This window comes from Alnus glutinosa, chromosome 9 (genome assembly GCF_958979055.1).
Source record: "Alnus glutinosa chromosome 9, dhAlnGlut1.1, whole genome shotgun sequence".
In the NCBI taxonomy this organism is placed as follows: Eukaryota; Viridiplantae; Streptophyta; class Magnoliopsida; order Fagales; family Betulaceae; genus Alnus; species Alnus glutinosa.
The window spans coordinates 8,189,517-8,204,343 of record NC_084894.1 but is presented as its reverse complement, the minus strand read 5'-3'; the positions used below and the strand labels follow the sequence as shown (position 1 = coordinate 8,204,343).

At 37.0% G+C, this 14,827-nt stretch overlaps 2 protein-coding genes across 2 annotated transcripts; one reads left to right on the top strand and one right to left on the bottom strand.

The window, feature by feature from the left end:
* The first annotated feature begins 6,172 nt into the window (after positions 1–6,172).
* LOC133876723 (protein FAR-RED IMPAIRED RESPONSE 1-like) lies at positions 6,173–7,126 on the top strand. The gene has a single exon (XM_062314975.1). It carries the CDS (start codon positions 6,173–6,175, stop codon positions 7,124–7,126), a length of 954 nt encoding a protein of 317 aa, XP_062170959.1.
* A 2,517-nt stretch (positions 7,127–9,643) lies between these two features.
* LOC133876722 (uncharacterized) lies at positions 9,644–10,166 on the bottom strand. Its single transcript, XM_062314973.1, has 2 exons — positions 10,044–10,166; positions 9,644–9,970 (listed from the first exon to the last, which is right to left on the bottom strand). Exons 1-2 carry the CDS (start codon positions 10,164–10,166, stop codon positions 9,644–9,646), a joined length of 450 nt encoding a protein of 149 aa, XP_062170957.1.
* Positions 10,167–14,827: the final 4,661 nt, after the last annotated feature.

Below are 14,827 nucleotides of genomic sequence, written 5' to 3'. Positions count from 1 at the left end.
GTAACCTGCTCTTGTTGAATGAAAGTGGTATTTACAAAAAAAAAAAAAAAAAAGAAATAGAAAGTAAAATTAACTTTAGGCCGGTAAAAAAACTTAGTACGCATACTGTAGCTTTTTATACGGCACAGTATATATGGGAATGTAATTTTTAACTTGTCAGGGATTACCATATTGTAGTTTACTGTAATACCAGTGTTTGTGAATAGTCAACAAAATAGGGGTTGTCTGATTTGATCATAAAACTTGTAGTAGACGCGTGTCTGTAGCAGCATCTTTTAACGTAATTTAAAGTGGGTTGTTTTGGGCTCCTTTTGAAATCCCCTTTCTCCTTTCCTTTCCTTTCCTTTGAATTTTTTTTTTAATGATTAAAAAATAAGATTGATGTGATATAAAGTTGAAATAATTTATATGAAAAAGTGAGAAAAATTTGTATTGTAATAAATTTTTTATTTAAAAAGTAACAAAAAAAAAAGTGTTGATGTGATATAAAAAGTGAAAAAAAAAAAAATTAATAATGTTTTGAAATTAATATTTTTTTGAAGAAGTGAAAAGAAGGGGAGGGGAGAAGGGATTTCAAACGGGGCCTTGTTTTTCATTCGGTAACATTTTAGTTTGTTTGATAAGGGAGAAGGGTAAAAAATAAGAGGAAAAAAACGAAAAATGAGACATGAAGCGGTGACGATTCCTTCATTGAATCATTTTATCCTATGGGCTATGGCTTTCAAATTGTAAGTCTTCGGATAACAATTGTCTCTTCATAATTCCAGTACTACTTTGCAATTGATATTAGGTTGTCTTTTCATAGTTGTAAACTAATAATTGTATTACTTGGTCCATATGTACCTCAAAAAAAAATAAAAAAATCCATTTCATGGTAGTCCTTCATTTTCACTTCTCTTTTGTTCTCCACATGGAAGTGTTCTTTCATTTGATCCACTAAAATGTGATTATCTGATGATGATTAATACTATTTAGAGACTACCATACAACTGCAATGATGTAACAATAAAAATTAGTCTTTGATTTTTTTTATTTTTTTATTTTTTTACAAATACTGATCGGATGATAGACATTTACTGCCACATTATTAAATATTAAATAGTATGATAGCCATATAACAGTCTACTAAATAACATTATTCTTTAATGATATATTGTCACTAATTCATGGTTGACGCCAATTTCTTCCCCACTATTGGTTCCCTTACAAAGCCAAATATGACTTTAGTTAAAGCCGGTTGACTTGGCAAAAAAAATACCCACCAACAATATTTGGCTAAAGACATTTTAGTCAAAAGTTTACATTGGCAATTGTTTAAATCAAGGTTCTTTGTTTAAATTATAAAAAATAAAAAATAAAAAAGGAGAAAGAAAGAATAAACCATCTCAATCTATATAAATGTATGTATTGTCGCACTTATGATCACCCACATATTCAACAATGCCTTTCTCAAAATTTACCACCTCTCTTTTTGGTAGCGATTGTTCTCTTCATTCAAAACATTCTTGTGGCCTCTGACTATGATTGTTTAAGCGCTATAAATTTCACTAGCAATGACTATTATGAAACAAGCCTCAATGATGTGATGGATTATCTTATCTATGAAACCCCTCCCACGGGTTTTGGATTGGGTTCCCGAGGTCATGGCTTAGGCAGAACATACGGGCGAGCTATATGCGTCGGCGATGCCTCGCCCTCAGATTGCATGAGCTGTTTATCCAACACAACAAGCAAAATTTGCACACTTTGGCCATATAGTAAAGTTGCAGGCTTATGGCACGGCCTTTAATTTGCATGTCGAAATACTTTGACGAGGATTTCTTTAGCCAAGTTGACCCGCAACTCCGCTACTTTCTCATGGACTCCCAAAATGCAAGCGATCCCATTTCGTTTAGCCAAAAGACAAACGATTTGATGAGTCAACTCGTTGAGATTACCTATTTAATCCCCAAGGATGTATGCGACGAGCATGGTAATTAAGGCTTGGAGCGTTGAAGATACTGCAATTAACAACTCAGCGTAGTATAGACCTTTCTAGCTCTGATTGCAAAAAATTTCTTACCAATTCTGTTGTGGAGCTTCAAAATTGTTGCGTTGGAAAAAAAGGAGCAACAGTTTATACTGCGAGTTGTGTCGTTGCATACATAACTAGTATCTTTGTATAATAATTACGTGCATGTTTTGGTCGTACGTACTCATCATTTACTGATTAATAAAATTACGTACTGTTTATATATTCCTCAATTGGATTGTTGAAGGAACTCAACCATTAGTTTAAACTATTGGTGATAAAGTGTATATCAAATATTCCCTAGCTTGCATATTTGTTACATGTTTAATTATATATATTAGATTAGTTGTTGTCCATATAACAACATGCAATAACAAATACAAGAACTTGACGTATTATAATTGGTTGGTTTTTCTCTCGCCACGTCAGCATCCCCTGTTGATGAACTTTGCCCGAGAAGAGATTTTTTGACGAGAAATGATCTACACACTTCTCTTCCACAACATTTTCACAACACGCCAACGTGGCAGTAATATTTTATTGTTTTTTTTCTATTTTCGTTCATGCTGCTAGAAAACCGAGAGAGGGAGTTTCAAATTTCATTTCGCACGAAGACCCCTCTCTCTCTCTGAAATCTCAGTCCGTACAGATCTGAAATTTCTCCGTCGTGTGTCGTCCGTCGTCCGGTGCTTCCGCTCGCTCTCTCTCTCCCTCTCTCCGGCATATTTCCGCTCTCCGGCGCTTCCCGCTCGATTCCATCACTGCCCAGTCCCTCCGGTCAGTGACGTCGCCGGCTTCTATCTCGGCGGTCGTCCATCGTCCGTCATCCGTCGTCAGGTGCTTTCGCTCGCTCTCTCTCTCCCTCTCTCCGGCATATTTCCGCTCTCCGGCGCTTTCCGCTCGATTCCAACGCTGCCCAGTCCCTCCGGTTAGTGACGTCGCCGGCTTCTCTCTCGGCGGTCGTCCGTCGTCCGGTGCTTCCGCTCGCTCTCTCTCTCTCTCCATCCTTCACCGGTGTTCCGTCTCCGGCCGGTTTTGTCTCCGGTGACGCTAAAGAAAAAGGTTCTCTCTCTCTCTCTCTCTCTCTCTCTCTCTCTCTCTCTCTCTCTCTCTCTCTCTCTCTCTCTCTCTCTCTCTCTCTCTCTCTCTCTCTCTGTGGCTGGATCTGTTGGTACAAACATGGGTTTGGTTTATGAACTGAATTCGCTTAAATTTCCTCATATTTCAACGTTCTTGCTTTGATTTATGAACTGAATGTCCTATACACTGTTTCAATTCCTAGATTTTGTGCATATTAGCTTTTGCTTGATGTGTGTTTCTTCACAGCTTTGAAATGTGTTTATTGTGATTTTGATAATGTACGAGTGGCTAAGAAATAGGTAGTGAAAACTCATTATTTGTTGCTTGAAGCTCACTGGGACAAAAATTGAGTTATGTGCATAAGTGGGTTTGCTTGGTCGCTGGAGATACTTAATGTTATGTACTTGGTGACTGTTGGATACTCTGACTATATGATTCTAGAATTAAAATGTATAGTTAAGTCTGCTACATGGGAATGAGGCAAATAGAACACTTGAGTGTTGTGTAACGTATGAAATAGGACTACATTGTTGGGTGAGGACAAGAAGTTAACTTTGCCAACCAAGTAATATTTCTTTAAAGCGAAAGCCAAGGCGCGATACGGGTAAAAATGTGGGCTATCCCATGCCAGATAAATATGAAAGAGTTTCTCTGAGATTTATTTGGCTAACGTATAGGGTAGTCCGCTTATCTATTCGAGCAGCAAATGATTGAACGTTTGGATCAGTTAGAACTATATATATATATAGCCTTCGTGAGGAGAAGATTGTTTTTGTGATGCAATTTGTTTATAGATAGATAGACATGAATGCAGCATATTATTGCAATTAGTCAAATTAATATGCATGCTATATACGGTCTCAAGGTATATAATATCATGAATTGGACTAAACATGGGCAGTTCCATGCCTTCTTTGAAGATGCATGTATATCTTTACATATATATATAGTCTATAGATGGAAAAGATCTAGCTTCCATGTAAAGTCAACCCCTTGATCATACCTTAAATAAGTAATTTTCTGAATCTCTTGGTTTTTTTGTTCAATGAACAAATTCATCTAATTACAAATCAATCAAATTAGTGTTGATGCTTTATTACACTATCTTTTTATAAGATCAATCATAGACCTTGTATATTAGAATCATATAGCATTAATATTCTTTTTCTCTCTTCCTCTCACAAATTGATAATATGGTATTAAAGATTAGAAAAGGTAATTGGTTTCCCTTTGTTTCTATAGCTTATTTTTTTTTATCAATTAACCATAGGAGGATGTTAATTATGCAAGTAGATTTCTATAATAAATTTGACTATAATTTTCTTCCACTTTGAATCCCTCATCTCTAATAAATTTGACTATAATTTTCTTCCACCTTGAATCCCTTATTTCTATAATTTTCTTTCACTATTCTTGTGTTATATATTCATGTCTAGTCTTACTTTTTCTACAATTCTCTAATGTGTAATAGAATTTTATTATTATTAACAAATTCTTACATTTTTCCATTCAATTAACTTGTAGTGCTTTTTAATATAGCATTTTCCAAAATGGACTCTTCAAGTTCACGATTGGATACCGAGGGTCAATTTGACGGTGCTTTAACCCATCAAGACGACCATCAAAATGGTTAGATTTTTGACTTTTTTTGTTTTTATTTCTTTATTACTATTCTAGGCTTTTTTTATAAATACACTTGGTATTCTTTTTTAGATAGATGTGGGTGACAAAGTTAAAGAACCGAAGGATTTAACGACGTTTATTTCAGATGAAGAGTTGAGTGATAAGGATGATGAGAAAGTTGAAGAACCAAAGGATTTAATGACTTTTAGTTCAGATGAAGAGTTGAGTGATAAGGAAGAAAATGTGGTCTTACCTGTGGTGTTAAAGGATGATGAGAAAATTGAAGAACCGAAGTCATCAATGACTTTTAGTTCAATAGAAGAAGTTTGCTCTTATTATAGGAGGTATGCTAAGCAAGCTGGGTTTGGTGTAGCTCATAGAACCTCGAGAAAAACGAAGGGTAGAAAAAGTTACGTAGTGCTTATATGTACTCTTGGAGGTGACGAGCGAGCTACAAATGATGTTGCGAAGCCAATTCCAACAACTAATAGAACAAGGTGTGGTGCTAGGATTTGTGCAAAATTATGTGGTGATGGAACGTGGTTTTTGAGTAAAGTTGAGTTGACGCATAATCATTTGTTAAGCCCGGGTAAAGCAAGATTTTTTAGAAGCAATAGGAAAATTAATGATGCTACAAAAAGAAGACTTGAGCTAAATGATAGAGTAGGAATACGTCTGAGTAAGAATTTCAATTCGTTAGTCGTTGAAAGTGGGGGGTTTGAGAGTCTTTCTTTTGGAGAGAGAGATTGTCGAAATTATATTAATAAGGCAAAAGAAGTCCGTCTTGGTAAAGGGGGTGCCCAAGCACTTTGTGATTACTTCAGAAGAATGCAAAAGCAAAATAGTGGCTTCTACTTTATGATAGATATGGATGATGATTGTAGGTTACGAAATGTTTTTTGGGCGGATGCACGGAGTAGGGCAGCATATGATTACTTTGGAGATGTTATTACGTTTGACACAACGTATTTGACCAATAGCTATGACATGCCATTTGCTCCTTTTGTAGGACTGAATCATCATGGTCAATTTATACTTTTGGGGGCAGGACTAATTTCAAGCGAGGATACAGACACATTTGTGTGGTTGTTTAAATGTTGGTTGGAGTGCATGAATGGCCAAGCCCCTAAAGCAATTATAACAGACCAGGATAGAGCTATGAAAAATGCAATTGCTATTGTTTTCCCTGAAAGTCGACATAGATATTGTATGTGGCACATTATGAAAAAATTCCCTGAAAAGTTTGGATCACATGCTAATTTTGATGGCATTAAGAATGCCATAAATAAATGTTTTAAATAAATGTTTGTATGACTCTCAAACATGTGAAGAATATGAGGAAAACTGGAAAGATCTACTGGAGAAGTATAACCTTCATGATAATGCATGGTTGAATGGGTTATATAGGGATAAGACATTTTGGGTGCCGGCATACATGAAGATACGTTTTGGGCGGGAATGAACACTACACAGCGAAGTGAAAGTATGAACGCATTTTTTGATGGTTTCGTGCACTCACGAACCACATTGAAAGAATTTGTTGATGAATATGATAATGCTTTAAGGAGAATGGTCGAGAGGGAGACACGTGCTGATTTTGATTCTTTTAATCGCACAATCTCATGTATAAGCGCCTTGCAGTTAGAGAAACAGTTTCAAGTTGTCTACACAAATGTGAAGTTCAAAGAAGTACATGAGCAGTTTGTGAAAATGATGTCCTGTAATAACTCTCATCTCAAAAGTGAAGGTGCAATTTCCACGTTTGAAGTTATTGAATATGTTGCCGTTGGAGACCACTTAATAGAAAAAACATTTCTTGTTTACTTCAATGAAGATGAATTGGAAGTGAAGTGCACATGTGCATTGTTTGAAGTAAGAGGCATCTTATGTAAGCATTCACTTTTCGTGTTACGGACAAAGAAAGTGACAACTTTGCCACAAAGATATGTTCTTGATAGATGGAGGAAGGATATTAAGCGAGAGTACTCGAAGGTTAAGAGTAGTTATGATGTCATTGGTGATAATCCACATGCCCAAATATATGACAAGGTGAGAAACAATTTTGAGGAATTACTGTCGCTCGCATCAGAAAACACGGAGGAACGTTGCATGGAACTAATGAAAAGAATTGATCAAATAAAGGAGTTGTGGCGTTGCGAAAATCAAGCTTCTGGCATTCCACCTACTGTCGCATCTTCTAGTTGCCAAAAGGTGCTTAGTCCTCATAAGGTTACTTGTAAAGGGAGGCCACGAACAAAGAGAAAGGTGGCTGTTATAGAAACAGTGGTAAAGAAATCCAATGTATCAAGCAAGCCACCAAGAGACAACAATGCTAAAACGAAGAGACGAAAAAATCAAGTTAGTGATTTCTTTATTTTTTTTATTATTTATGTCCACATTTTATTTGCTTAAAAACATGTGTGCTTTCCCACATTGCATAAACCATTTTTTAATTGTAGGCCTCGAAATCAACGGAAAATCAAGGCAACACTAGTCAATCTCCGTTGCCTTCTGTACCTTCTGCAACTCACGATCATAGTACTCAGGTGATTAGCCAATATCTCTTTATTTATTAGTTGATTTTTGATAATTATTTGATATTTCACGAGGATATTTGATGTTTGTTTTTGCAGGATTCCGTCGCTTCGTCATCGACAGTTGCTCACACCTTCAGTGGTCACCATCATTCTATTCTTTCTCAGGTATAATTTGTGTTTTTTAAAGTCATTGTTTCTCGATTGGAATTTATATGCGTACAATAAGAGAAACGAATCATGTGTGCATTCATTAGGTGAATTTGTCGATTGACCCCATAAATCTGTTGTCCACAATGATAAGACAACACAAATACCAAGAGGCTTTCACTACAGCCTTACAAATGCATGATGTGTCAATTGTGAATTGGATTTGCTCCCAAGTAAATCACTTGATAGTATTGTGTTATTAAAATGCATCCATTTTAGATTTTAGATGTCTGAATATTAAAGCTAATTTTCAGGTCTTGACTATGGATCCTCTCCCTTTGACTCAAGAAGTATTGCTTCAATTGTTGTGGTTTTGTATCAATACCAACCCAGCCGTAATAATTGCTTGGATGACACACGTTTTTAATTCCATAATCCCAACTGATCCGACAATTGAAATGCATGTGCGGCCCATCTTCAATCAAGTTTATGCCACACTTAACCATATAAGTGTCCTGCCCACAATTACTGATGCTGTGCGGTCAACTATACGTCTTCTGATGAATGGTTTACTTCCACCTTGAAATGGTTATTTGTGTGCGGTTCCAGATTTTATTTTTCTTTACTCGTATGTCGTTATGTAGTTTATTCGAAACCAGACAATAGTAGACAAATTTCACTTTTACTGGAACCGCACTATTTTTCAATGTATTGGTTGTTTGATAACATAAGGTATTTTTGTTGGCAGGTCAGTTGATTTGTGTACTAGTGGTTGAATGGTTTTGGTAGGAATTTTAAGTAAAAAGCCAATATATGGAATTTATGGTGAATTGTATGTGCTTGCTTGTCTCCCTGCTTGGTGTGTTATGCAAGGTTGTTGCGATTGTAAGACTGAGTTTTTGCGGTTTATTGTGGGATTGTTAGTTAGACTCAATTTTGTTTCTTGACCCTATTCCTTGTTGTTTTTTAGGCTTTTGTTTGTTTTTGGTTCATTGAGGTTGGCAGGATGCATATGTCTTCAAGTATATATATATATGAGTAATGATTCACTACCACCTAAATATACAACTTTTCACCACCTTGCCTATGTGGCAAGGTGGTCCCCCACTACTTTTTGAGTTTTTTTATTTTTTAAAAATAAATAAAGGTGAGGGACCACCTTGCCACATAGACAAGGTGGTGAGAAGTTGTATATTTAGGTGGTAGTGAATCATTACTCATATATATATATATATATATATATATATATATATATATATATATATATTTAGGCTTTTTATTGGTTTTGGTTCACTGAGGTTGGCAGGATGCATATTGATTTATTCATGAATATTGATGAGCACAGGTATTGTTTATAGCAGTAATAATACAGGGTAGTCATTACCATTTTTTAAAGCTGCAAATAATACAGGGTAGACATATGAGATTATATGTCTAAGTATAGTAGGACCCATTATTTCATGGGGTTCCTCTTGTACATCCAGAGAATATTATTAGTGTATAAACTGTAATATTATGACTAGATATTATACTGAAAAGTTAGGGGCTGGAGATCCCCTCTCTCATTCCCTGAAATTTGGACAAAAATTTTCCTAAGGCTCTTGCTTCTCTCAAATAGAATTATGGGATATAATACACAGTCTTGTAGTGGGCATCCTGAACGAGAGTCATAAAGGTGGTTGAGTCATAAAGGGTAAAAGAAAAAGGGACACCAACTTAGCATTATGAGCTCAACTGCAGAAACAATTAGTAAGGTGGCTGGGTTCAGCATGTGCATTCTGCCTTTCTGCGTGTGGTGTAAAGAGGTCTGTGTGGTCTGGTCCACAACTGCAACAAACAAATTTCCTTTCCTCAAATAGAAATATAGAATAATAGACCCATGTGCATGAGAAGCCAAAGTTACCTGAGTTGTCGACCATTATCTTCTCCTTTCAGCCATGTTTGTGACCATTTTGATCCTTTTCGATTCAAACCATTTGACCCAAAACAATCACTTGACTTTGCAAGTTGAAACAAATTCTGCTTTCTTTTATGAACATGCATGAATAAAGACCAAAACTTCCATCATTTAAATTGTAGTACTAGATACTACAATACTAGATACTACAATTCATGCAGTATTCAAAATTTAAATTCGGGTACTAATACTAATCATAAATGAAATTCAGAATTTCTATTGTTCCACTAATAAGAACGTAAAATATCTCACAATAACCATTTTTAACCTAATAATGTTTCCCTCCTTTCATTCTAACATCAAGTAGCTAACTTCAGAACCGCTATAACTACTGAAATAAATTACAATGCCCAAAATGATAACTACTGCTGACCAAAACATCTTTCTATTATTTTGACATAGACCCAACTCCAACCGAAGTCTCTCATATTGTTCCTTGTGTTGTGTTTCAATCAGCTTCTCAAGTCTGTCAATATTGGCCATTGTCTTCTTCTCAACTTCCTCAATATCGGCCCGTCTCCCTTCCTCCATGTCTCGCATATGTTCCTCCAATCTCTTCTCATAAGAAGTCATTTTGTTATCAGCCCACTTAAAAAAATCACAATCCCCAGCTTTCTGTGTGAAAACAAATAAATGTCATAAAGCACTAACAAAAAAATAAGTCAAAACTAATTAATTTTAAAATTACCTTATACTTTATACAGCCATACCACTTTCTTCCGGGGTTGTCACTAGTCCACGAGTACCTTAGACGTGCATGCACTCCACAGTAACATAAAGGGGGTATTGACGCATCACTATTTACCGACATTTTTTCGGGCCTACGCAAAAAAAAACAAAAAAACAAAAAAACAAAAAAAAAACAAAAAAACAAAACAAATTATTAAAAAAAATGTCCACATTCCTTTGCCCATATATTTTTATCAAATTAATCACCCAACCGATCATTTTTTTGCTTTTTTTTCCCCTAATATCATACTCCAAATAATACTACAATTAAAACAAACCAGAGTGAGAACTTAGCTATGAGTTTATATAATTGTCTCTTAAAATTGAATCAACAATAAAGGTTTAAAAGCTCATTACTGAATGTTGGCCTTAAAGCACAGGAATGAATCAAAACATGAAGGTGATCAGGGGAGCATCACCTACTTACAGGAGCATTGATGCTCACCCCTTATGCAAGCAAGAGTCAGCCTAACATTAACGCAATGCTTCACATGTACTCAGAAAATTTCAAGTTTCCATATGTACAAGTAAATGAAACTGGGTATCCAAGACAAGACATAATTACTCCAGAACAGAAACAGAAACAGAAACCTAACAAAGTGATTCCAATAAGCAACAAAACAATCAGTCATACATGAAGATTGAGTATCTAATAGAAACATTCAATGAGATAAAAACAACTCCCATAATATGAAACCAAAACTACAACCTCAACAAAACAGAGGCAAAACTGTTAAGCTATACACTCAAAACAACAAAGCAGATGAAGAACTAATAGTTCTCTGAAAATCAAGCAATGAAAAACTCTGAATTCATGTAAATAATAACTCTCTACATGTTTCCAAAAAAAAAAAATGAAGTGTATTTTCTTATTAGTTTGAGGTTTTATAATTGTATAAATATAATTTTGTTTTTACCCAGTGGGGTACAATCGAAGCCATGGTGGGTAGGCTCCGCACTGATCGATGGTGAATTATTAAGACAATTATTACCATTTGGACCAATAGCTCTTGTTTTTTCCTAGTATTGGAGAAAGATTATTAACATGTAGCGGATCTTCGCGGCTCCCCGCGGCTCCTGCCCTCTTAGTTGGCAAGATGCTTTTCATCGGGAGTGCGTGTTCCTTATTAGGAAATAGCACGATAAGGCTATATTGTGTTCTTATTCTAAATTATCGTTGCATTAAAAATGATTCATATATATATTTATAAAAGAATTTAAGTAAACGAAGATAATTATTGAAGATAAATATGATGAAGCGTAGAAGAAAAGATTCCCCTGAAGAAAAGATAATTTCGAAGAAACCAAACCCAAACCAAACCCTCCACTGTATGAAGCAACAAACCAAACCCATGTTTGTACCAACAAATCCAGCCACAGAGAGAGAGAGAGAGAGAGAGAGAGAGAGAGAGAGAGAGAGAAAACCTTTTTCTTTAGCGTCGCTGGAAACAAAACCAGTTGGAGACGGACGCCGGTGAAGGATGGCCGGTGGTGAGTGACTGATCGTCGAGAGAGAAGCCGCTAAGAGGGACCGGGACGACCGGCGGTGAGCTAGCTGGAGACAGGTTGAGAGAGGGCGGCAGTTTCGACGGAGGAGAACTCCAGTGAAACGGCGCCTGCAAGGGGATGACCGGGCGAGCGACGGAGGAGGCAGCACTTTACGGAGACAGATCTGGCAGCGGATGACCGGACGACGGAGCAGCGGACGACGGATCTGGCAACAAATCCGCCTGAGGCAAAACGCCGGTGAAGGACGGTGGAGGGTCGCCAACCGCCGAGAGAAAAGCCGCTAGGAGGGAAGGGGATGGGGACGACCAGTACCGGAGCAAGCGGGGGAGAGAGAGAGAGGGAGCGAGAAGGCAGATCTGGGAGAGAGATTTCAGAGAGAGAGAGGGACTGGGCAGCTGACGCCAACGTGCAAAATGAAAATTTGAAACTCCCTCTATTCGGTTTTCTAGCAGCATGAACGAAAATAGAAAAAAAACAATAAAATATTACTACCACGTTGGCGTGTTGTGAAAATGTTGTGGAAGAGAAGTGTATACATCATTTCTCTTTATTGGGACGTGACGACGTGTGCTGGCTAGAGAGTTGATCGGACAAGTGGCCAGAGTTCGGGAAGGACATATGCACTGGTTTTTCTTATCCAAATTTCTTCTTTGTTTGAATTTAGATGGTTTGTTTTCGTTGGTTTTGGAGTTGGTAGGGGTTGGTTGTGGGTATGGCGAGGAAAACTAATCGGGTAAGAGGTAGAGGGAAGGGTAATTTGATTGTAACTATCGGTAAAGGGAGTCATCATGGGAGCCTAGTGCCGAAAAGTTGTTTAAATCATGATGTGTTTTCATATGAAACTCGTGATCAAGAATCTATCCTGGCAGTGAATGGTAGTGCAGAAATTCTTCATCCTGTTCCTAATTTACAATTGGAGGAAGATTTTCCGACAATTGTTGATGAAATTATTGATGAGGAACCTATTGGGGAATTGGGGATTCAAGAAGAGGGTTTTGATTGTCAGAGTGAATATTCTGAGATTGGAAGTCTTGTCCTAGAAAGGCCCTAAGGAAGAATGTCAGGAGGGAAATGTAGAATGGAGAGGATTGTTTCAGACTGCTAATTCTCTAGGGAAATTGGAATATTTTGCCCCAAGGAAGTTGGCTGAACAAGTCCTTGTTTCACCCCATGAAGAGGCCATTATTGAAGGCATAGATGAATGGAAATCTAGTCTTGCTGGGCAATTCCTAGATAAGCCTCTTCCTTTTTACTTGGTGAAAAGATATATGGCTAATTTGTGGAAGCAATATAGGGATATAGTAGTGTTTTAACTAGAAATGGAATGTTCATTTTTCGTTTTTTCAGATAAGGTGACTTGTGTTGAGGTGTTGAAAGCCAAAATTTGGCATGTGGCTAACAAGCCTTCGATTCTGCGAAAATGGCTTCATGGAATGCAAATTTTAAACTTACATTAACCTCCATTCCGGTATGGATTGAATTGCTCCATCTTCCTCTAGAATTTTTGGTCTTCTACTTGCCTGGGTAAGCCACTTTATGCTGAAAAAGTTATAGAGGAGCAACAAAGATTGGGTTATGTTCGGGTTTTGGTGGAGATTGATACAACTTCGGAGTGCCCCAAAGAGGTGCTCATTTGCAGGGAAAATGGGAGTTCGATTACCATTGGTGTTGAGTATCCTTGGCTTCCTCCTAAGTGCTCGGTTTGTGGGGGATTTGGACATGCAGGGTATGCTTATTCCAAGAAAAAAAAAAAGGTTTGGGTTCCTAAAAAGCCTACTCAATATGTTGTAAGGAAGACAACTACTGAAGTGAAGTAGCAAATTAAGAAGTATGATAAGACTATCAAGAAGCCTCCAAGTGCTGCTAAGCCTAAAGACAAGAATGGAAGGGGTTTGAATAAACCCTTTAAACAAGAGGTAAAAAGGATTGTTAGGAGGCTTAAAATTTCTATTATTTGTCTAGTTGAGACCAGTATTAGGAAAGAGAATGCTCTGAAGATAAAATATGCTATTTTTTCTGAGTGGAAGTTCATTCACAATTATAATGCACACTGGCTGGGGCGTATTTGGATTTGTTGGGATCTGGGAATCATTTCTATTAAAGCAGTCTCTATCCATGAATAGGTGGTTACTTGTAGAGTGGAGGCTACAAATGGTAATGGGACTTGGATTTTTTTTTTTTTTTTTTTTTTCTATTGTTTATGGTGCAAATCAAGGGCTTGATAGGAGGAAAATGTTGTTGGAGTTGGTAAATGTTAAAGGGTTACTTGATGCTCTTCCTTGGTTGATAGCAAATGATTTCAATGTAATCCATTTCCAACAAGAGAAATGGAGGAATCATGCATTATCCTGCTATGTTAAGGAATTTGTAGAATGCATTAAAAGGCTGGAAATTGATGATTTAGCTTATACAGGTTGCTTTCATACCTGGACTAATAAGCAAGCATGATTCGATTTTGTTTCTAAGAAGCTGGATAGGTTCTATCCAATCTGAAGTGGATGCAGGCTTTTGCTGATACTCCTATGGAGTTTCTAGAGGGTGGTATTTTTGACCACTCTCCTGCTCTGGTCTCTGTGGGGAAGTATAAGAGTTTTGGGCCTAGGCCTTCCAAATTCTTCAATTTTTGGGCTGAGCATAAACAGTTCTTGGATTGGATTGCTGAATGTTGGAGGATTGAGGTGGAGGGGTATGCCATGCTCTAGCTCTATGCTCGTTTAAAAGCTGTTAAGGGTATCTTTAAAGCTAAAAATTCTGAAGTCTTTAGAGGTTTGGGGTAGAGAGTGCAGAATGCTAGGCAGGAACTAGCTAATACACAGGTTGGTTTCCTTACTTTTCATGGTAGTGTGGAGTGGCAAAGGGAGGAGAGGGAGTGTATGCATGCATTTGTTTCCCTTGTATCTACAGAAGAGAATTTCTTGAAGCAGAAATCTAGAAACAAGTGGTTGAATTTGGGAGATGGAAACACTGCATTTTTTTCTTAAAACTGTGAAGATTTGTAATGCTACTAATCTAGTGAAAAGTTTAAAAGATGAACATGGGAATATAGTGTAGGATTTCAAGCAAATAAAGCAATTAATTTTTATCAAACTCTACTTGGTTCCACTTCTAATTTTTTTTCCCCGTGAGAAAGCAGACAGAATCTCCCTTTTTATTCAGAAGAAGTTCTCTCCTACTTGTGTTGCTGGGATGCAGGTTGCTGTTTCTAGAGAAGAGATTAGGAAAACTATCTTTTCT